The 22163-nt window shown below is 51.8% G+C and overlaps 2 protein-coding genes across 4 annotated transcripts; both read left to right on the forward strand.

Moving 5' to 3' along the window:
- Positions 1-3360: 3360 nt before the first annotated feature.
- BNIP5 (BCL2 interacting protein 5) lies at positions 3361-6414 on the forward strand. Its single transcript, XM_076358313.1, has 5 exons — positions 3361-4136; positions 4846-4980; positions 5366-5427; positions 5705-5968; positions 6370-6414. Exons 1-5 carry the CDS (start codon positions 3419-3421, stop codon positions 6412-6414), a joined length of 1224 nt encoding a protein of 407 aa, XP_076214428.1. The 5' UTR covers positions 3361-3418.
- Positions 6415-11370: 4956 nt separating this feature from the next.
- Positions 11371-21910, forward strand: PNPLA1 (patatin like domain 1, omega-hydroxyceramide transacylase). 3 transcript variants are annotated; one of them, XM_076357900.1, is made up of 9 exons: positions 11371-12021; positions 14956-15188; positions 16288-16353; positions 17689-17901; positions 18253-18313; positions 18428-18568; positions 18884-18983; positions 19470-19580; positions 21298-21910. In XM_076357900.1, the coding sequence occupies exons 1-9, from the start codon at positions 11820-11822 to the stop codon at positions 21323-21325; spliced, it is 1155 nt and encodes a 384-aa protein (XP_076214015.1). In that variant the 5' UTR covers positions 11371-11819; the 3' UTR covers positions 21326-21910. The 3 variants fall into 3 exon arrangements, with proteins under 3 accessions (XP_076214015.1, XP_076214016.1, XP_076214017.1); XM_076357901.1 differs by lacking the exon at positions 21298-21910 and adding an exon at positions 20150-21280; XM_076357902.1 differs by lacking the exons at positions 18884-18983; positions 21298-21910 and having other exon boundaries at positions 19470-19511.
- Positions 21911-22163: the final 253 nt, after the last annotated feature.

Consider the following 22163-nt stretch of genomic DNA (forward strand, 5'->3'; position numbering starts at 1 on the left):
CCCCCACCTCTCTTTACACCCATTTGAGGTTGTCCCAGCCTCCTGCAGAGGAGGCTTTTCCTGATGTCCAACCTCAGCCTCCCAAGCTGTGGCCTGTCTTGTCTTCTTCCCAAGAAATCTGGGTGTGTTGACTCCTGCCTTCTCCTGAGCCCGTTGTAACGCTCCGCACCTCGCAGCTCCCTGCAAGGAATACCTCTCCCTTGGTTTTTTCCATCTTCTGGAGCAAGTTCCTATAAATAGGCCAATTACCCCTGCTGTGTCCCTGGGCTTTCAGTTCTGCTTTTCCCTCCAGTGTCGCTGGCCTGAAGACACCAACCTCAGCATTGTGTGCTCCCTCCACGTGACCGCGTTTCCAGCCAGCTTCCTCATTCTCTATTGGTGTTGATGAGAAAAGCGGACAAACTGGGATCCAGATCTCTTCCCTCAACTCTGGCAATGGGCTTTTGGTTTGTCTCAGGTCTCCTGCAAACATCTTTTTCTTATGCCTCTCTCCCATTAGGTTTTAGCATGTCCCAAATCCCAGAAGGGACCTGAACTTGGATAAAGGTCTGGATCCAAAATCACAATTCAGGTCAAGATTTTTTCTGGAGTCACTTTGGGTACCCCATCTTCAGGCTGTGTCCAGAAATGCTCCTGCAAAAGCCTGCAAGAGGCCATAAGTCAATGCTGATTCCCAGTTTAATCATGAGAAGCTCTCCATGAGCAGGGATGGTGTTTGGACCCATCCTTAGATGATCTCCAGCAGCAAGATCTCCAAACTGGAGATGGCCAAACTGTGCCCCGTTGCCAGAGTGGATGTGGTTTTTTGTTATACGGATGTTGCAGAGAAAAAACAAACAAAATTGATTGTGAAACTCCTCCTCACCCACTGGAATTGACCTGCTTATGAAAGGACGCGGTCATATGCTAGTTAGCAGCACGGAGCTCCTGATGGATGGTTTAATTATTTATCAGAAGTAGATGGGGATGCTGAAAAACAAAGCCAGGTGATTCCTAATCAATACCAGACTGATTCATCGGTGTAGGCTCAGGAGAAGCGGAGGGAAATGGACTGGCTCTCTCCCAGTTATAGGAAATTATGGCACAGAAAGTTCGTAGAAACAGAAAGAAAATAATCCTGGGCTGGTTCAATTGCAAGCTGAACCCATTATCAGGAAAAGACCATTTTTTATCTGGGAGGGACCTGGGCAGCACATCATCCCAGCTGAAAACTAGAGCAAATGCAGCGCTGCTCAGGTGGAAATCTTGCCGAAGGGTTTTCCAAAGCCAGCGTGCCGGCAGCCACCGCCCGGCAAATGCATCCTCATGCAGCACCGTCCCTGCAAGGTGCAGTGCGAAATATTGCCATCAGATGGCAAAATAGCAATGAGGATGGCAGGCAGCAGCCTGCGGGAGGGTGCAACAGGGACGGGGGTGCGGGGGGATGGCTGTGGGGCCAAATGGATCTCTGGTGTAAGAAGAAAGGCTGAAGATTTGTTTGGCCAAGGGGCAGATTGCAGATGTTGGGATGTGCAGATCTGTGTTGTGCGGGTTCGGCCCTGGGCGATGCTCTGCCCCGGGGCAAGGCTGAGTGGGAGCCATGCAGGTGCAAAGGATTCGGGTCGTGAAGCCGGTCCCGTTTCATGTTTTAGGGTGGGTGCACAGGCTGTCTGAAGGACCCCTGGGTGGGTTTCAAAGACGTTGCAGCCCAGCCATGCTCGGTGTTGGGCAACAACCTGATAGCACCGTGCCCCAAAGTGTCTGCGGTCCCACAGCAGCCCCCGACATTGACTTTCCTGGAAGCTCCTGGGATGCGAGCAGGGCAATCTGCTTGCTGCACTGAAACCCCATTTATCTGAGACGCTTGTGACTTCTCCTTACAAAAACAACCCAGAAAAGCCCATACATGGCATCACACCTATTAAAAACACCCAACAAAACAAACCAAAACCAAATGCCAAACAGCTGGCTTAGATAGCTGGTTTCAAAGGCCAGCGCTTACACCAGATGACAGGTGACTTTTATGCTGTTTTGCTGCTATTTGTCATAAGGAAACTGTTTTCTCCTTCAGTGAAACTCACACCTGCTGGTTTTCCGCCACGAGGGAGGTGATAGCGGGGATCCCAGGCGGAAGCATTGGCCGCTCTGCTACCTGAATGGCTGCTAAAAATAGGACTTAATTCAGTCAGGCGCTGGCTCTGGATATAAAAAAGGCGCCTCCCGGGAGAACCTGACAACCCTTAGTGCCCGTGGCCAAGGAGCTTGTCTTGACATATGTCCAGGAGGGCAGAAATACTGATGGAAAGGTAAATACCAAAAGAGCAAATAAAGAATGATGTGGCCAATGTACTGGAATCGAAGTAGGATGGGGGTTGTTGCTTTGCTGTGATTAAATCTAGTTGAATGACTTATTATTGGGTGGTCGGGTGGCTTTGGTGTTGGCTTGGATGAAGGAAACGTGCCTTCTTGATGTGAAAAAGGCCAAGCTGGGGCGGGTGAGCATGCTTGTGCGTTGTGATGATGCTCATCCAGACTGAGCGGAGGCTGATGCCCAGCTCCAGGGCGGTTTGTACAGCCGAGAGCGCCAGATTTCGGTGTCGGCTTCCCGCGTGGTGTTCAGTGGTGCAGAAAGTCTGGTTTGGGTCTGGTTTCCTTGAAGGGTGAAATCGGTTTCGGACGCAGAGCCACCACGAGGCACAGGCATGGCGCTCTGTTTTTTCAACAGTAACATCTCCTGTTTAATTTTGCCTGTAAATGTGGAGGAAAAGGGTGATGGGAAAGACGAGGACCAGGCGCTCCGAGCTCCTCTAGCAGCCCTATGCTGGTGGAAGCTCATGGAGGGGCTGCGTCATCGCAAGGTGCTCAGCCAATATTGGCAGTGACTGAGGGCATTTGCACGTTGCCCTTGGCCTCTCCAAGGGCTGGAAGCACCCGGCCTTGCTGAGGAGTGGTTTTTTTTTCTTTAACAGCCAATACTTTAAGGGGAGATACTAAAAAATCTGCGTTGTGTGATTCACTGGGGGAGAGGTGCTCCTGGTGTGTAGTTTTTCACTGTAGTATGGGAATATGTTGCAAATAGGAAGATACAGCACCACGGTATCTGGATGATACCCTTGCTGGATCAAGCCCTCTGGTTGATAACCAGGCTCCCCCTCTCAGACGTGCCCAGCTCGCATCCCCACTCCCCGCAGTTTCGCTTCCTTTATCAGTGGTGTTTATAGCCCATCATAAAACCCTGTGCGTGCAGTCTATGTACAGAGCACTCAGATAACAACTATAAAAGGGGTTGATCATTTACTGGGAACATAAAGAGTCTTGGACACCCAAAGCACCCTCGGGTGCCAAAATGGGGGTGACTTCCATCATGCCCAACCTGACTGCACAGCGTCCTGGGGAAAGCAGGAATCGGGCTGAAAATGTTGTTTTCCTCCACAGCAACATGCAGGCTGTGGCTGCGGAGAAGCCTCGGTGGGACGCGGGGAGGCAGCCGTCGGGCAAGATCCTCTCGCTGGACAGGCAAGGGGCCAAGAAGGTGCTGGAGATCTATGTCAGGCGCTCGCTGAGCTGCTGCGAAAACTCGCTGGTGGCCAAAAAAATACTTCAGGAGAGAGCCAGAGGGCGAGGGAGGAAGGCAGGCGGGCTGCAACGGTCGAAAAGCGACTTCTGTAAGTATTCGTGTGCCAAACTCAGCCCCAAGAAGGACCAGGAGGAGGGACCCAAAGCACCAGACCTGGATGAGGCTCTGGATGATGACAGCACAGCTCCCGGGGAGGCCCCTAAAGAGGAGCCAAAGTCCAAGAGGAAAAGCACAAAAAACTCTTCTCGGGGCAAAACCCAACGCACCTGGTTCAAAAGCTTCTTAAATTTCCTCTTCAAGAAGAGCCCTGAGGACCAGAAAGAAAATGCAGAGCAAAAAGCAAAGGAGAAAGATGCCAAAGCTCCTCACAGCTCCAAACCAGAAGGGGCTAAAAGACCCGAAGGGGACTCGAGCACATCCCCGCCGCTGGGCAGAGCCCTGAAGAGGAGACCCAGCCTCAAGAGGGTTTTCTCCTTCAAGAAGCACGCGGAGGAGGAGCGGGGAGAGATGGCAGCCGGGGCGAGGGCCAAGCGACCCAGTTGCCTTCCCCTGCGGCACATCCAGGCGCCGGCCACGCCAGGTGGGAACCCCCCCACCCCTAACCCTGACCCTAAACCAACCCTACTGCCAACAGGACCTCCGTTGGGCTTCTTTTGGGAAAGCTATAGTGTTTAGTACTGGTTTCCTAACCTAAGCATCACCCTCCCAGTGCTTTCTGGCGTTTGGGATAGGTTTTGGGAACCCCAATCTCAACGTGCTGCCCCAGGAAAGGGTCGATCTGCCCGCGCTTTGAGCACACGTCATTGCTCCAACTTGTGAGCGCAGCATGTTACCCCAAGCCAGCCCGCTTGGCAGTAACCATCCAAGCACAGGTTTTCTCCCTCTGGCAAACAGGGGACACGGTGGTTTAGTTTAAACCTGCATTCGAGACCCGAGATTAAAGCCACTCTAGGGCCAACGTTAAGCTGCTTTCAATTTGCCGCGGGGAAGGGTGCGGGTAGCCAGCACAGCGGGCAGAGCCCGCGGGACACCTCCGTCCCTGCCCCGGCCCTTCCCCTGCCAAAAAGCCAGTGAGGGGATTTCTGCATAGCTTCGGCGGATTCGGGGCAAGCTGCAGCCGCTGGGTTACGGTTCAGAGAACACAGCCCCATTGTTCACCCGAGGAATGCACTAATCCAGGGTGGGCATGAATCACCGCTGCGGCCGCTTTTCCCTTTCAATCAATGGCCAAAAAAAAAAAAAATAACCCTCGCTTCTGAATACGTGTTTTTCTGTCTTTCTTCCAGCAGACGTGGAACAGCCCGACGGTTACTACGCACGAGTCTCGGAAGAGATCGGGCTGATCGTGCAGGGCAATGAGAGCCAGGGGAGCAGAACACGTGGATGTGAGGAGCCACCATGGCCGGCCAGTGCCGATGGGGTCGGTGAGTGTTGCCCTTGCAAGCGCTTCGTCGCTGGCATGTATAGAAAACATATGTGCACGAGATTTGTCCCCATGCAGAGCCTGCACGGGACTCAGACCCTGCTTCAATCCTGACCCAGGGGCTTACGTGACCCAAACGGTCATATGAAGACTTTGGGGGAGATTTTCAGCATCAGGGCTTGATTTGGGGAGAGAGAAATTCCAAGGCAGGAGGGTGTTTTTGCTGGCTGAGGATAACAAGGCACTTGGCAACAGGCTGCAATGGGTTTTGGAGGGATAGAGGTGGATAAACATTGCTCAGGGAATTTTTCCTTGGGACTAAACAGAGCATCTGGGTGTGAGGCTTGGAGAAAGGGCTGGAGATAATGTGGGATCTCTCTCTGCAGATGAAGCCATCAGGAGAATTGTCGCCCTGCTCCAGAATGCGGGAGATGAGCTGGACAGGCAGGTGAGAGGAGAGCTGTGGTCAGCTGGATGGGGTCGAGGAAATTTGGGCCAAGCTCTGTACTGCTGCAAAATACAGCAACACCATCGATTTCCCTGGTGCAGGGAAATGCTCAGTAAAATCAAGGAAATGGCATCTTTTAATTCCCCAACTGGGTGTGATCGTGGCTGTCTGTCTGTCCTCCCTCAACTGCAATCCTAGCATGGAGTGAAGGCATCAACGCAAGGATGACACACCGAGTTATTCGCTCGTAACATGTATTTACTTGCTCCTTAACCAGGTGAAGGAAGACGCACGGCTATGGATGTTCTTCAGAGACATGTCCTACAGCTCCTTCAAGAACTTGGCCGATGCCTATGTCCACAAGGAAATGACGGCCAGCAGACCCGATGTCAACCCCCAGGAGATCCAGTTTGCCTTCGCAGTGCACCTCACCGCCAAGGTGGCGGGCATTTGCAACCAGGCAGTGAACAGGATCATGGGCTTCGGCACCCGCTACCTGGAAGATTCGTTTGCACCCTTGTCCTACAGCAAAATTCTCCAGGTAGGGAGGAGGACCGAGGCCGGGGCTGAGCTTCCAGCAGCAAGTTAGGGCAAGTGGTGTAACTTTAGGGTGATCGCTAGACCTGGGTGGGTAGCAGTCATGCTGGCTTCTACTTGGGGGGGGTGACCGGGTGCTGGATCTTGCCCGGTGCTGTTTGGGCTGCCTTTGCCTTTCTCCAACATGACCATGGCCCATGCATGCACAAGGAGCAGGACGTGCTTTGCTCCCTGCCCGCTGCAGCTCCGCAGCCAGGAGATGCCCTGTAGTGCACGGCATTGCTGCAACCTGGTGTAACTGCAGCTTTCCTCGGGGAGAATTTCCTCCTCAAGCCATCTAGAAGACCAATAGCACCAGCTCACTTTGGGAAGGGACCTCACGGATGTTTTCTTCTGTCTCAGCAGGACAGAGAAAAGTTCAGCACAGACAACTGCGAGAGCCCGGACTGACATCGGCTGCTCCGAAGGGCCTGTGGTGCCTGGGAACCCAAGGATGCAGATTTACTGATGGGGGGTGACAGTCCCTGTTGGTGACCTGGATGTGGGGTGATTTTTCTGAGCCGTGGATTTAAAATCTTCGAAGGAAAACCACAGCAATAGCCACAGCAGCATGAAATGCTTAAAACCCACCTGGCTGGTGGCAAAGAGTCTGTAAATCAAACAAAACCCAAATTTCACCCTGTATTTGCATTTTAGCTCTCACGAAGTGCCTGTGTTGAACCTCATGGTTTGTTTGTGTTTGTGTATGTGTATTTATTTACCCGCTTTTCTATACGTATCTGTGAATGTACAACATAATTTTTGTAGCTTCTGCTGTCAGCCAAGCGTCCAGTTCAGGAAAAAAACCCTAAAACTCAAATAAATTGGTCCCTAAATGACAGCCAGGCTTGTCTAATGGGTGATGTGTACGGATGTTATACATGGAATAACGTTTGCTTTGCTACAGCTGTTGTGGGCTGCTCCTTTCAAGCCAGATGCAAAGTGGCACAAAGGGAGTCTTACAGCAGATACACGGTGCGGTCCTGCCATTTTTTACTATATATAGCCATTCCCTTTCCAGCAGAAGGAGATTTATTAGCCAAAGCAGCTTGATCTGACACCAAGACCTGGGTAAAGCTTGTTTTCGAGCGGTACAGGAGCTGCCCTCGCTCTCACTCCTTCAAGGACCGAGGGGATTTACGGGTGCTGGGGTCTCACCTACAAGGTTTAAGAAGATGTGAAATGTCAAAGCGATTAAACACTAATTGCTGGGAATGTTCCTAGCTAATCTTTGCCCAGACCCCTAAGTAGGGTCATGGATTAAAGCAGCTTGGGGCTGGGGAGCATGGCCAGCGCTCAGCGCGATGCCATGGGCAGGAGCATCTCCCTTGCCAGGGTTGGACCCAGCCTGGGGTGAAGGGGACAAAATTTTGGGGCTTGCAGTGTGCAAGAGGTGGGATGATCTAGTGGGTTGAAGGTGATGGTGGTGGCAAACAAACCTGCGGGTCTGGGTCAGTGCCGTGCATGGGGTGACAGTCCCGCATCTGCCCAGCACCGCTCTCTCACCCTCCTCTCCTGGAGGACACGATCTTTTCAGTCCTTGTGAAAACCCTAAGTAAAACCAAATGAGGAAGCACATTCCTCGTAAGAAGGAAGCAGCCGTTCCTCACGCAGATCAACATCCCCCTGTTTGTGGAGCCTTTAAGGAAGCGTTTGATAGAGCTGCAGAGGGTTGAATCATCAGCTGCTGAAAAGCCCCAAGGAGGGGGGGATACTTTGCAGGGGCTCTGTCTAATTTAGCCCAGGGTATTTAGGACTGTGAAAAACATCAAATCCCACTCCTGGGTCCTGCCCAGCGATGCCAGCAACAAGCACAGTGCCAGCATTGTGTTTCCTTTTGGCCGGGAACCAAGCTGGGAGACTTTTACTGCAGGAGAAACTGAAACTGCTCTCGCCTGTTTGCAAATCGTCAGGACGTTCCCGTCCCCTGCCCGGAACCTGGGGGACTGTGCTGGGGCCGTGACCGGGGCAGGGTGAGCTGGTGTTGGGGACATGGTGGGGACCCGGCGGGAGGATCACGCGACGCCCCTATTTGTTTTGCATCTGACCTCATGCGGTGCCAGTTGTGGGTTGGGATTTGCATGGAGCAGAAAAGGGTTTTGCCTCCTCACGGACTTCCCGGAGGACATCATCTTCCCTTTGCACGTGGGACATGCCTGCCAGGCAAAACACCAGTGAGAAAAACAACTCACCTCTCCCATTTCCTTCTCCTGCGCTTTTCCCAGTATCATGGCTGAACCAAATATCCTCCTTCTGTGGTCGCTGGACCTTTCCCCACCCATTGGGGCAGCGGTGCCGGGGAAACAAGGAGCAAAACCTGCACAGCCCTTTGCACAATGGGCTCCTGGTCCCAAATAACCCAACCCAAAGCAGGGATGCTGCTCCAGCCCAGCGCGGTGGGATGAGGATGGGAGCAGCCACGGCTGCCGTTAGTGCAGCACCCTGGGGCTGGCGACTCCTGGAGCCCAGGTCCCTTCTCATGAGTGACTTCAGTGTCTTGGCTTAATCTCTTAGTTATAAAATTGAGAACCTGATTGTCTGTGGCCACTGAAGATCTTAAGAAGGTATTAAAGAAGGGCAAGTTATTAGCCCTGGGGTTTTGATTGGTTTCCAACTCTCGGTATTACCTTCATCCTTCCCTAAATGCCCTGCCATGGCTTCAAACAGCTAAAGCAACCACCTCGGCCGAAAATCCCTGGGATCACGGACACCGGCCATCTGGGCGCTGATCCTGCCCGGGCAGAAAGCAGCCCCGCGCCTCACACAGCCCCCTGCCCGCCCAGTGCGCAGTGCGAGCCGGGGGGGCCTTCTCCCGAAAGCATCTCAGGCTGCTTCGGGGATCTTGCTTCTCCGAAGTCATTAGTCCTCGCTAATCCTGCTTTGTCGAGCACCAGGTGGGGGAAGGGTGGCTTAGAAAATCAGCCTGGCACTTAATGAGCCAATTAATGCAAAATTCGCTGTCACTAAGAGGATGATGACAAGGCTTTATCTCACGGGAGCGTGGCACTGGGCCAGGGAGGATGCTGTCCCCTGGGATGCTGTCCCGGGGCCTCGGTGTTTGCAGCGGGACAGGGTGGAAGGCAGATTTTGCATGGCCCCCCTGCCTTGAGAAGCCCCCCGTAATTCATTGCAGGACAGGGCGATTGATGGGAAACGCTGTGATGTGGCCGTGCACCCCCTCAGCTGGCAGAGCCCCCCAAGGTGTGTCCCCAAAGCCCGGCTCCTCTTGGGCTTTGAGGATCCCAAGGGGAGCCCGGGATATCTGAGCATGCCGTGAACTCCTCGCAGGTCTGAGCTGCCGACTTTCGGGGTGCTGTCCTCCCCTTGCCAGGTCAGACGTCTCCTGTCCTTCCCTGCGCATGGACATTCGTCCTCTTGTCCGTCCTGCCTTGCCCCCCCTGCCCCTCTCCTGGGGCTGGCCCTGCCTCGGCGTGAGGCTGTGCTGTCTGCTGGGCTTTCTCCTTGTTGGGGACCTTCTCGCATTCACCGTGCGCCTCCCCACGGAGCTACTCACTTGTCTTCTTGCAGGGATAACGGCTTTTTCGTGGCCACTGCACCGTCCTTCATCATCTGGCTCTGGGAATGGAAAATCCCATTTAATATGTTACTTCATGGCAGCTGCAAGGGAAAAAAACTATTACAAGATGCCCAAAGGAGAGCCTGGGGGAAGAACATCTCCTGGCTCAGCTTGGTTGGGGTTTGCATTCACAAGGTGCTCCTGGAGCACCACATTTTGTAGCAAGTCCAGCTCCTACGAGGAAACTGTCCTCGTGCCGTGCACTGGATGGAGGAGTGTGTTCCCGCAGGTCCCATGGGATCATTTACACCTTTCCCAAAACCTGGCAGCTTGGGCTGGGCTCGACTGAGGAGGTACAAGTGCTGAGTGAAGCAGGAACATCCTATGCCTCTTCCACGCAGTGCCTGTTGAATTCCCTGGATGCACATAATTGCCAGAGTTAATGCGCAGAGAACATGGAAACAATTTCTTCCAGCGTACAAACACTCATGCCCTTCCAATGCACTTGTGTGTTTGGATCAGTTGCAGTGAGAGATGATACTTTTTGCCCTTCTTCTACCTGCAGATGTTTGCCAGTGCTGGAAGAAAGTCCTTCAAATGAAGGAATTTGCTTTTCCAAGGGCTGGAGGAGACAGCGGCATGAATCATGCAGATCCAAGCTCAGATATCACCAGAAGGCTGGTGGAAAGGCTGGAACGTGCGGGAGACTCACCCAACGAGGGGATAACGTAAAAACTACATCAAACACTGGAAAGACAAGAAATGAGAAGACCAAACCCAGTAAGGCTGTGTATCGACAGCAGGACGTGGTCACATGCAAATGCCCTAATTCAAGCAGTTGTTCACCTCCAGGATAGTCCAGATAACGTTTCAATATATCTTTGAGCTGACAACTTGCTCCTGCTTGTCCTGTCATCCAGGCAGCAGCCGTCGAGGACAGCCTTGGCCACGCCGAGTGACGTTTATCTGGGAGGGTTTGCAGGCAATGTTCACCTGCTGATGGGCAGCTACCAGCGAAACTTCAACCCAGGGACATTTTGCACATCGAGGTGGGGGTCTCTGCCCCCAGGTATCGCACAGGACACAACTCTCGTCGTGGGGACCCAGCGATGGCTGGAGAGGCCAAGGAAAAACATATGGAAACTTGGGGTGAAACAGCATTGCAAAGGTTGTCTCAGGCTGCTGGGACCATCCTCTGTTTTCTTGTACTGTCCCGGCCAGGCTGGTGCACCAACACGGGGAATGAGAGCTCCCTCCTTCAGCCTGTTATTATACACATGCCCATGTTTTGTACATACACACGACCTTGAATGCAACATATGTAATATCCATTACATAGTGTGCACGTTATATGTATTTGGACAACATAAGCGACACAGTATTTAGCAATATTTAATAAATGCATCTGTTTAAAATGGCAATTTTTCTTCTGCACGTTGGCAGCAGCATTAGGTTATTAAGGCTGAAAAGACACTAGAAATCTACTGAATTTCTCCCTGCTTTTTTAACTATCACCCAGCCAATGAAGACAGCCCGAAGGCAATTTGAGTTCGGTTCAGTAACCCCAGCTTTGGGGAACACGGTGCTGCTGCGGGCATCCTTCTGGGGCCTTATAGAGCACAGTGCTGGAGGGGGGGAAGACAAAAGCAAATCAAGCCCCCTGTTTTTCCCTCCCAAAGGATATCCAAGAGTCAGGCAAGGACAAAACTCTTCCAATAGGGAGCAAATACAAGCGATATTTCCAAACCTACCCCAAAATAACACCCTGCATCCACCCCTTGTGTAACACCCTCTGGCTTTAAGTGTCTTACACAAGCCTTTACTCATTCAGTACTGAGCTGTGCCTAAACCGGGATTGACGAAGAATCCTATTTAGGAAAACACCCTTGATGAAGAAAGCACGAAGCAAAGAGAAAATTGTGCGTGGATGTTTTCAAGTGTGGCGGGCACGGTAACGCGGGGACCATCTCCAGGAGGGCTCCTGGGGCACTTCAGATCACTTGGTATAAAAGGGGAGCCTTGATTCAGCCCTGAACATCTGAGCTGGCTGTGCTCGAGGATTACAAGAGCTGTTTTGATCAGGGGAAAAATTGTTTTTAGCACAGGCAGCAATTAAAATAGCTCATGACTCTAAACACCTGGGGGAGCTGTCATAAAAGGAGGTGGAAAATCCCTCTTCTGGAGTCCTCTGCAGCCAGAGATGAGCCTGGAGACAGCAGAGGAGAAGACATCTTGAGGTTCATCTGGTGAAAAAGGACAACCCGAGACATCAAGCCGGATAAGCCAATTTGATCTCGAGATGGCTGAGGAGGATCTCCGGGGTTTGAGCACCCCTTTCTCGCTCTCCTTTTCGGGCAGTGGCTTTCTCGCCCTGTACCAGATTGGGGTGGTGCAGTCCCTCCTGGAGCTGGCTCCCGAACTCCTCAAGTCCGCGTGCAAGGTCTATGGGTCGTCTGCCGGCTCGCTCATCGCTGCTGCCGTGGTGTGCGGCATCAGCCTCGGTAAGACAATTATTGCCTAGATTTCCATACTATAGATTTTTTATTTCAAAATAGAAATAGAGGAGCTAATGCCTTAAAGCACCGGTGGGGATGCGATACTGGTGTAACTCATATCACTCACAAGGCATAAAAGAAATCTGCAGATGTTGCCACTTTCGGCAGCCATCCTGGAGCAATTTTGGGTGGTGTAAGCTGAAAAAGCCGGTAATTACTGTTTGAATGTTATCTATCTCAGATGGTTGGGCAGATACCGCATGGGTAAATCTGGATGTACCTGTATTTTATTGGCTCATTTTCCTGCTCCTGCTGAAGGAGCAGATCTTCTCCTCTTCTGCTGCGAGGTCTAAGGAGTGCCGAGATGTGTCCCAAAGCAAGTCTAGGTGGCCGTGGTGGGCGGATATGCCCATGTAAAGCCCCCTTGTCCCCTGTGGATCAGGTCCCTTGGCATCCTTAGCTGTGAAGGGACACGAGCGGCAGTCATATAGGTATCTACAGAGCTGACAGCCCTGTTTTCATGTTGCTTTGGGTTATCCCACTCAAACCTCCCAGCACAAGGGAAGATGTGGCACGATTCCCCTTCCCAGAGAGCGGAGCACCTTTCCCCTTGGCAAAAGCTCAGCAGGACATGCCCAGGGGAACAGCAGTCCCCGCTCCAGCCCGGGGCTGGGGTTTCTCTTATTGCTGCAAAAGAAGTTTTACTCTGAATCTCTTTAGACAATGTGGAAACAGGCCCCCCTAGCAATAAGGTCATCTATGCGTAGAATTAATTCAGAGCAGTTAATCCACTTTTAATAATCCTATTCTCCCATATTTCCAATTAGTGTCCATGTGTAAACAAGTGTCGAAGTCTTAAGTCTTTGAAGGCTGATCCAAGCCCCACTTCAAACAATGGGGACATTTAGGAGGAGTGGGGGTTTTAGGGCCCAAATAATGACGGAGGAAGCAGGGAGGAAACACGCAGTTCCTGAAACCTCTGGTGGATGTTAGAACCGCTCTGCTGGAGCTACAAATAATTCAAAACTTTGGCAAATATATTTAGACAAAGCAGAAAGGAACCTTTCTGCCCATATGGGGATGAACTCCTCTACAAATCAGCAAGGGCCCCAAAACTTTCCTCTCCGATTCCTCCCGCTGGTGTAATTGGATGGAGCTGGGGCTGTCCAGCAGGTATAAATCAGTTTGGTAACTGCTCTTGCCATGGGCACCAGTGTTGAAATGGGGGTCTGCTTCACTGGGGGTGGTAGGCACCATCCAATTAGAGGTGCTGAGATGATCTTGTGCCCAAAACATTTTCCCCAGGGGAAGAAAAGACCTTTTGGGTAGTGATGATTCCGGCTGGGTTTCTAATAAGGACATCGAGTGTGGTACAAACTCTGTCAAATTCACATTAGGGAGGATTGGGGCAAAAAGAGGGTTAAAGGTGTGCTTGGCTCCTGATGGGGTGTCCCACGGGGTGGCTGAGGTTGTGTACCCAGCCCCTGCCCTGACCCGGGCTGGGTGAGGAGCTCTGAGCTCTCTGAGCCAGGTTGTCCTCTGCCACCCCACCGGTTACCTCCTGGGCACGTGCTTGTCACCAGCAAGCTGGTGCAGGCAGGGACAGTCACGGCATTGCATGCCAGGGTCATCCCTCGGAGTCAAAGTCCCATCCAGAGCCAAAGCCCCCAAAGGTGGGGTTGTCTCTCACCTCCTACCCGGCAGCTTGTGGGCGGTTTGTCCAGGTTTTTCCCCATGTCCAGGACACAGAGCAGTCGGATAGTGCTGGCGGGTGCATCACAAGCCTGGGGTGTCCCCAGCTCTTCCGGCATCCCTGAGGACCCTGCATGAACCCACTGAGCATTAATCATCACGCCACATGGCCTGAGCATCTGCTCAAACATTTATAACCCCTCTTAATACCTGTGTTGCTCCAGTTGCCTTCGGGACACTCCATCTAATCCATCTGTCTGTCCATGCTTTTAAAGCAATCTCACGAGACAGCCCGGAAACCTTTACCCTTCCTTACAAAGCGACGGTGCTAAGGCAAGCCCGTGGCTTCGTGCTGCTGCAGGGTCCTGGGGAGCCCACCCGGGCGCAAGGATGGCTCTTTGCAGCACTGGGGAGCTGGATAAGCTTTTTGCTGCAAGAGTTTAACCACTCAAGGTGGGGTATTCCCCCAAGCGAGCTCCCCGCTTTAGCAAAGGGGACCAAGCTCCCTCCCTGGGATCAGGCTGACTGCGGGGTTTGCTGCACCCCTCTTCCCCCCGTCACTGCGCAACCTTTAAAACCTGGTGACTCCTGAGCCCTCGGCCGGGGGTCTGCAGCTCTGCTCCTTTAATCCAGCTTCTGGAATGTGCAGATGCATGTAATGACTATTAACACCGTCTGGAAGGTCACCGGCAGAGCTCAGATGAGTGGGGAGTCCCAGCACGATGGGGCCAGGGTGCCTGGCTTGCAGGAAAGCCCTAAGCAGAGGAGGTGGGGATCTGCCCCTTATCCTCACCTTTGAGCCGTCCCAGCTGCCCCGTGAAGCCTGGGGCTGCCCACGTGCGAAATCGGAGGTGGAAAGCGGGAACGTGTTGTGCAAGTCACATTGGCACAGGTAACTCGGTGTCTGCACCTGCGTCCCCCCTCCCGGGGCTCTTTGGAGCCTTTCCCTAATCCCCGGCCAGGCACCTCTTGAGCACCCACCTCCGGTGCAGACAGGGATTTCACCAGTGGGGTCATGCTCAGCAATACATTGTCCTTTGAGGACATCACGGGGCTGATCTGCCCCTTTCTGTCCTGCCACAATGTCCCCCATTGTAGCAGCAGTATCATCCCGGGGTCACGCACAGGGGCTGCAAGAGGCTTTATTTGTGAGGAGTGTTAAAAAATAGGATTAAAAATGTAACTGTTAGGGCAGCAGGGATATTGACTTTCTCTCTGTCTTCCCCCCCCCCCCCCCGCCGGTGTCAGATGGCCTGAAGGAATTTTTCTTTGCCACGGCAAAGGAAGTCAGGAAAACCACCCTGGGCCCTCTCTCTCCCAAGTGCAGCTTGCTGGCGAATATCAGGACTGTTTTGCAGCGGATGCTACCAGAGGATTCTTACCAGCTGGCTTCGGGGCGGCTGCACATCTCGCTCACGCGGGTGGTGGACGGCCAAAACGTTATGGCCTCTGAGTTCAGCTCGAAAGAGGAGCTCATTCAGGTAAAGGGACCTTCCTCTGATGCCGTAGGAAGATCTCTACCTACTGCTTGGGGTGGAGGTACCTAGGCATTGATGTCTTTAACCCCACTGTTTTCTACCCGAGATGGAGAGAGTGTCAGGAAGCTCTGCCAGAGCTGTGGTCCCACCACAGTGAGCTCCATGAGGCTTGGAGGGAGGGAGGAAGATGTTAGGTCCAGAGTCAGGCAGGAATAAATCATGCTAAAAAAGCAGAAGGTTTGTTTCCAGCCTCAAAAGGCTGATGCCGACATGTTGGCCGGCTCTGTAAGTGCTAACGACTCTGCGAAGAGCTGTGTTAAAGCTAACATGACCTCCCAGCGTTCTGGACAGGTCTCTCCTCGGCCAAGTCCCATTGGCAGTAATTTTCCTTGTTGCCTCAGCACTTTCCTGGGAGGAAAGAGCAGGGCAAAGCATCTGTGCTGCCAAACAAGCAGCTGATTAACCAGTAAATTAGCTGCTGGGGAAAGAATCCCAAGGTAAAACCCTAACAGAGGTGACCATGAGGTCGTGGGCTTGCTTGTCCCAGGGAGACAGTAGAGGATGGCAAGTCCATGGAAATGTTGGAGTTCACCCCGTGGTGCCTGCCCTAGGTCAACCCAGGAGCCTGGGATGCTCATTCCCAGCTGATGAGATTGGTGGAAAATGGTTGCAAATGGCCCAGCAGTGGCTTTATCATTGACAAAATCCAAGCAGAATGAAAACACATTGTGAGGATGCCTTGGTTTGGTCCCAAAACCCACAAATATGAAAAATGACCTCAAAGCTTCACCTTGCCACCGTCAAAGGGCAGTGTTTGGACAGTGATATATAGATATACAACTCTAATATTGCCGGCAGCTACAAAAATAAAAAATGAAGTGCTATGCCCTTCTCAAGAGAAGTGTTTCAACTTTATTGAAATGAGATGTTTTCCCCTTCTTGGAACCTTTCTTGACACAGTCAAGTGCAAAGTCCAGGTGGTACCGACAGCCTGGCTCCAGACGATTTGTCAAGCCTGAATTTGCAGGCACCCAGTCAACAGCTTTTGTCCAGGAGAACTTTGACAGGAACATTTACATCTGCAATCCCTCTCCTCCCCCAGGCTCTGCTCTGCAGCTGCTTTCTTCCTATCTACTGTGGATTCATCCCTCCATCCTACCGAGGTGTGGTGAGTGATATTTCCAATAAAACATATGCTCCCAGCAGTAGGTTCTTGGGTTTGAACTTTACATTCCCTTGAGCAGAGAGGGATATCTATGTCTAGGCTGCTTCTTTAGTTAATGGAGGATGATAAAGCCTTTTAGCTTGTTCTTCATCCCATCCTAAGATGATAGCTGGGTGGAATTGCCATCTGGAGAGGCCTCTCCTACGGACAGAGCCTGGATGACTAGATCTTGCCTTGCAGATCTCCAAAGTGAGATGAGAGGACGCCCACACTCGGGACTTTGACACACAACCCAGTTATCCTGGGCAGGATCTGTCTGCAGTTGCAGATGTCTCCATTAGCTCAGGTGCAGACCTGCATGGCTGAAATATTGCAAGTTTGTGGGAGGATCCTCCCCCAACCATGTGCATATTCATAGTCTGTGAAACACCGCAGTGAAGTCAACAAATTTGGGCTGGCTTGTTGCTGACCCTCAGGGAAGGAGGAGCACAGCAGCGTGGTGGTGAAGCATGTGCAGATGGACCACGCAGCAGCTGATGCATCGTGACCCGCTTGTGTGTCAAAGCCCACAAAGCCACGATACCGGATTTGCAGCTGGGATAGAGCTAGGATCTTGCCTTGACTCTTGTTGGTCTGCACTGATTGAGCCTATTTAGTCCTCGGATGTCTGTACCCGGCTGTCAGGTCAGATCTCCCGGACTGCAGGGCTTGCCCACAAAGTGCATAATGTTTGCAGGACCCAGAGCTCGGCGGCATTGCTGGATGAGGCTCCTCTGCACTGTTATCTCATGAGCATTTAATTCGATCAACTGCAGTCCTTGCAACCTCAAATCCCACTGGGGTGGGTGGTAAATTCAGATTCTTCTTGGAATACAGCAAATGACATTTTCCTTGCCCAGTGAGTAATCCTCCAGGGCTTTGCAGGCAATTATTAAATGCGGGAGCCCTCCTGCTTGATCTCAGGACTTGAAATTTATACGACAATGTAAATTCAGTGATGTTTGAATTGGCTAACGACTGCCAAAACAACTTTACAAAGCTTTGTGAATTAAAAGAATTATATTTCTATTTTAATGACTGCTGTGCATTACAGCACCTGGTTGAGGAGCCGGCTGGGTGCTGTAGGCAGGGCAGCAGAAGGAGCTGGCAAAGGCCAGGATAAAGAGCAAGGGGTGGGAAGAAATGCTGTTGCAAGTGGGAAGAGAGGACATGCTGGGACTGGCTCGCGGCAGGAGATGTTGCCTTTACAGCTGCTTGCTTTCCTCTCGGTGACGCTGCCCCCACGCGCATGCTGTAGCAATCCTCAGAGCAAACCCTCCCTCTGCTATTCCCCCTCAGCGATACGTTGATGGAGGATTCACCAGCCTGCAGCCTGTTTCCAGCCTGGAAGAAGCCGTGATCACTGTGTCCCCATTCACGGGAGAGCTCGATATCTGTCCACGGGATTGTCCTGCTACCTTCCTCTGTTTCCAGATCTTTAACAGCAGCATTCAGATCTCGATAGAAAACCTCTGCAGGATTAGCTACGCTCTCTTTCCGCCTAGCACCATGGTAAGCCCACCAGGTCTTCTCCCCAGCTTTGTTTTGGTTAAAACTAATTAATGCTGGACCTGCCTTCCCACGCTTTAAGGTTCAGCTCAGTCTCCATCGTTAATTAATCAGATTTCAGGGGCAGTGCATTTTTTTGGTGGACACTGCTGAATGGGTGGCCAACCTGGGATGGGGTCCACCCTGGTTTGACAACCTGCAAAGGACCAGTGCTTTGGTAGTTGGAAACCAGTCTGTGCTTGCTGCCTCCCCAAATGGGCCATCCCGACCCTCCGCGGTCGAACAGCCTTGGATAGATCCTGCCGGTGCCCGGATGGAAGGCTCTTTAGTGACCTCACGTGTTTCTCCTTGCAGATCTTGAATGACATTTTCTCACAAGGGTACCAGGACACGGCCCTTTTCCTGTACAGGAACAGTAAGTGTTACCCCAAGACCCGAAGGGCAGCCTGGAAGACGACCCACTGCCCATCGGCATTGCATGGCCGATGCAACCGGCCAAACATCAGCCCTTTCTTTTCGTGTCTCACAGATGCCTTTGGCTTTAACTACTTCGATGGCAATTTCCGCTTCGCCAGCATGTGTGGGAAGAACGACTTTACACAATCCAACAGGACGTTCACTGGCCTATGCAAAAGCATACCGCAGTGTGTGGCTCCTTGCTTCCTGCCAGGTAGAGGATTTGGGGTACTGATCTTGGGTTTTGGGGGTGGCTGGGGCCACTGAGGGCTGCTGCAGTCTTTGAGAGGAGAAGTATTATATTTAAGACGTTACTGAGGTATTTATTGTAGTAAATATTTCCATATCTGCAGTAGCCGTTCGCAAAGAGGCTTTGTAAGAGCGGCTCAAGCTGGATCTTGGCCTGGACTTTAGTACCTACAGGCTGAGCTGCAGCAAGAGTTGCTGGACAAGAGGAATTATTGCAGTTATTGGGTTATTTCTAATTACTGGTCTTTATTTACTTCTGTGTTGTCATTCATGGGCACAGGCTTGGCTCTGTGGAGGAAGGAGCAGGTGAATGGACTGCAGAATCCACTGTCAAAGGTCCTGTTGCAGCCATACAGGCTGCCAGCTTTTGTCAGCAAGGGGTAAGAACACCTTGATAGAGGCATCGAAGCCGAGAGTGATACAGAAACCAGTGGTTGTGCCTTCAGCAGTGGCGAGACAGCTGAAGGGACACGCTGCAAGATTAGCACGAAGCACGCAGGCGTCCCTGCAAGCCCAGCGTCGGGGTATGCAATGGGCTGTAGCATCCTTCAGATGGCAGCTCCATGAGAAACACACGGGGCAGCCTCCGGGGCAGTGCGGGCTGGCAGCGAGTCTCTCCTTCTCTACGGACCAGGGCAAGCTGCTGCACGCCTACTGCATAAACAGGCGTAGCGGCATCCCCTTCCTCTGCAGAAGGATTTGGTATTCCCTAAAGGCAAGCTCTCAGGGAGAGTGGGTATGGCTAGCAGGAACACCATAGGATCGCTTGGTTATGAAAAAGAGTATAACAGCGTGCATGCACCATTAACACCCTCCCCCTTCATTTACCCGTCATTAAAATCTGCCTGTTTGTTTTGCTTTTGCAGGCTGAAGAAGCTGTGGGGACTGCTGGAAGGTATCAGCTCCATGGTAAAACAGTTCCAGAAGCTCCTCCAAACCATGGTGTCTGGTTTGCCTAAGAGAGCCGTGGCCAGGAGGTGAGGTGCTCTGGGCATGCAAACCCTCAGCGGAGGGAGAGCAGGGTGCAGAGCAGGGAAACCCCGGGGGACCTCACCCATCGGTCACTGGTGCTAAGCGTGGCTAAAAATTCCAAATCTGGGGTACCCCACATTAAAAGTAGCTAATTTTTGTCCTCGTGATATTATCTATTTAGTGACATCTGAAAGAAGCTATGAACTAGCTTAGTGCCGCTTCTCTGCGGCAACTTATTCTTGTTCCAGAGCATTTATCTGCTGGGCTCTGTCCTAGCAGGACATCAGGCATGTTCACCAAGATCCTGAGACGTGTTTTGGCACTAAATTCTCAAGGAATGAAGGCATTTAACTTGTCACACACATAGCTTTTAAGCCATACCTCCCTAAAACCTGCTTGCAAGTTACTTCACGTGCAGCTGGCGAAGAGATTTGTACAGAATGATTTCATACTGCAGGCAGCTACACAGTTCCTCAGCCGTGAAAAAGCCCTTCAGCATCAAATGTCCCTGGGGCTACTTGTCCCTGTTGGATCATTGACCCTGACGCAACTAACTGCCAGTTTGTTCCCTTAGGTAACCGTCCTGGATGGGCCCTGGGGGTACCCGACATCATGCAATTCTGCTGCCCCGGGAAGGGGTGGGTGACACCGGAGCTCATCTCACACAGTGGCACGGCTGCTGTTTTTTGTGGAGTATTTTGAGGGTGTTTTTTTCACTTGGGGAAACCAGCTGATTTTGTTCCCAGTGCTGCTGCTGCAGTCTCCCTGTCCAGGTCTGACCTGCTTTAACATGACGGCCGAACCGCAGTCTGCGCAGGGGAGATGGGGCATCTTTACTCGCATGCGCGTACAGCCCGGCTGCCGGTTTCCCTAGCCACTCGCCTTGCTGATGACCAGCAGCACCCCTCTCCCTGCTTTAATGCAGATTACAGGGCAGACATTTGCCAGGAAATGTCACATTTTAAGTGTTTGCCTCCCACTCAAAAACTTTCAGAGAGATTCATCAAACAGAAAACAGAGAGAGGGAGAAGCCTTAGGGAGCATCACACTGGGCAGGAACTCATTTTTATCCAGTTTCCTGAAGTTATTTTACCAATTATCTATTCTTGAGCTTCATACACCCTCAGAGGCCTGCTTCTCCTGACAGTGGAGGTAGGTACACATTTGGACCCTCTGCATTTGCAGCTGTGGAGAAGGATGGAGAAACCTAAAGATTAACCTCCCCCTACCTCAGAGTACCACAGTCTTGCAGGCTGCATCTCCTATTGCACCGGGAGAGCTGACATTTCACAAATGCATTAGTTCTTTCCACGCGATCTTCTGTAACTCACTGCTATGACCAGTGTACGGTCCAGGCACACACACCGCGTGTTGCTGGTCTGTACGTAGAAGGAATTGGCACTCTTATAATCCCAAATACAATTTGCACATCAGAGGCTGATGGATTGGCTGTATCCCAACTGTCTCCCCCGTTTGTTGGTTCCCGATGGGCAACACAAATGGATCACAACAGCACAAGCTGTTTATTTGAATAAACAGCTTGTTTAATTGCACAAAGGGAAATGGTACAGAGGGAAGTTTCATCCAAAGCACCCGGGAGACTGCAGGCATGAACGCGGGGAATAGCTGAAGGCTGCATTGGTGTAAACAGATGCAAAGTTAACTACAAATGCTCAGTGAAAGATTAATATAATATGTTCTGCTATCTCTGGTTGAAATTAGTGACCTGGGAATATTTTCTCTGCAATGAGGTTGCTAGAAGAAACCCGGATGCTTATTTGCATTGGATCCATCAAAACCTGCTCCTGTCTCTCTTCCATCCTGGATGGATTTACATCTCTCAACCCCTGCAGCCAAAGCTGGGCTGCTCAAAACCAGCCTGTGAACTGTGACTATGTTCCTGCCACAGCTCAAAGTGGAGAGGGCGCAGAGACACCCACCACTCCCCGGGCAGGAGCAGGGCCAATCAGCCCATCATTTGCTTTTGCTCATACTGCGCTTCTGCTTCCCCTGCCAGGCAGACTGCCCCATTTCTGCAACAGCCCTTCTACCAGGCTCCTGGTCTTCCTAGCAAGCACCACCACCTCCAGGCAGGATATAACCAGTTCAGTCAGCCTCAGGCAGTTACACTATTGTCTTGGATGGAAGCGAGCGAGACTGCACTTCACTCGTAAGAGAGAAGCAACAATACACTTGACTGATAGAAAACAGTGAGTTAGAGTTCAATGGTAAATGCGACAGTGGTTTAACAAGATCCGATGGCAAGGTGCACTTGATTCTTTACTGCATAGAGGACAGGGTCAGAGAAAACTGTTAGGGAGACCCTCCCGGTGAGCCATGAGGTTCAGAAAGGACCCCCTTGCTTTCTAAACTCCTTCTCAGAGAGGAGTCTAGGTGCGGCTGGATCCAAACCTAGTCTCAGACTTGGTCAACGGTTTATGTCTAAAGGATTATAGATGCGCAATTAATCCTTTCTATCACTTAGCTAAGATTTCAAAGTTTAGCATGCTGTTAGTCACTTACCGAGGATCTGCTGCGGCAAGGAATCTCTCAACCTCGAGGAGTAACCTTGAGAGGCGTCCCTACTG

The sequence above is a fragment of the Aptenodytes patagonicus genome, chromosome 22 (genome assembly GCF_965638725.1).
Source record: "Aptenodytes patagonicus chromosome 22, bAptPat1.pri.cur, whole genome shotgun sequence".
Lineage (NCBI taxonomy): Eukaryota > Metazoa > Chordata > Aves > Sphenisciformes > Spheniscidae > Aptenodytes > Aptenodytes patagonicus.

Bases quoted from the DNA above. Each gene is read 5' to 3' on its own strand.
- BNIP5 (XM_076358313.1), top strand. From the start codon at position 3,419: ATGCAGGCTGTGGCTGCGGAGAAGCCTCGGTGGGACGCGGGGAGGCAG. The intron at 5,428-5,704 runs GTGAGAGGAGAG...CTCCTTAACCAG, and splicing joins GAGATGAGCTGGACAGGCAG to GTGAAGGAAGACGCACGGCT. The intron at 5,969-6,369 runs GTAGGGAGGAGG...CTGTCTCAGCAG, and splicing joins CCTACAGCAAAATTCTCCAG to GACAGAGAAAAGTTCAGCAC.
- PNPLA1 (XM_076357900.1), top strand. From the start codon at position 11,820: ATGGCTGAGGAGGATCTCCGGGGTTTGAGCACCCCTTTCTCGCTCTCC. The intron at 12,022-14,955 runs GTAAGACAATTA...CGCCGGTGTCAG, and splicing joins GGTGTGCGGCATCAGCCTCG to ATGGCCTGAAGGAATTTTTC. The intron at 18,984-19,469 runs GTAAGAACACCT...TTGCTTTTGCAG, and splicing joins CCAGCTTTTGTCAGCAAGGG to GCTGAAGAAGCTGTGGGGAC.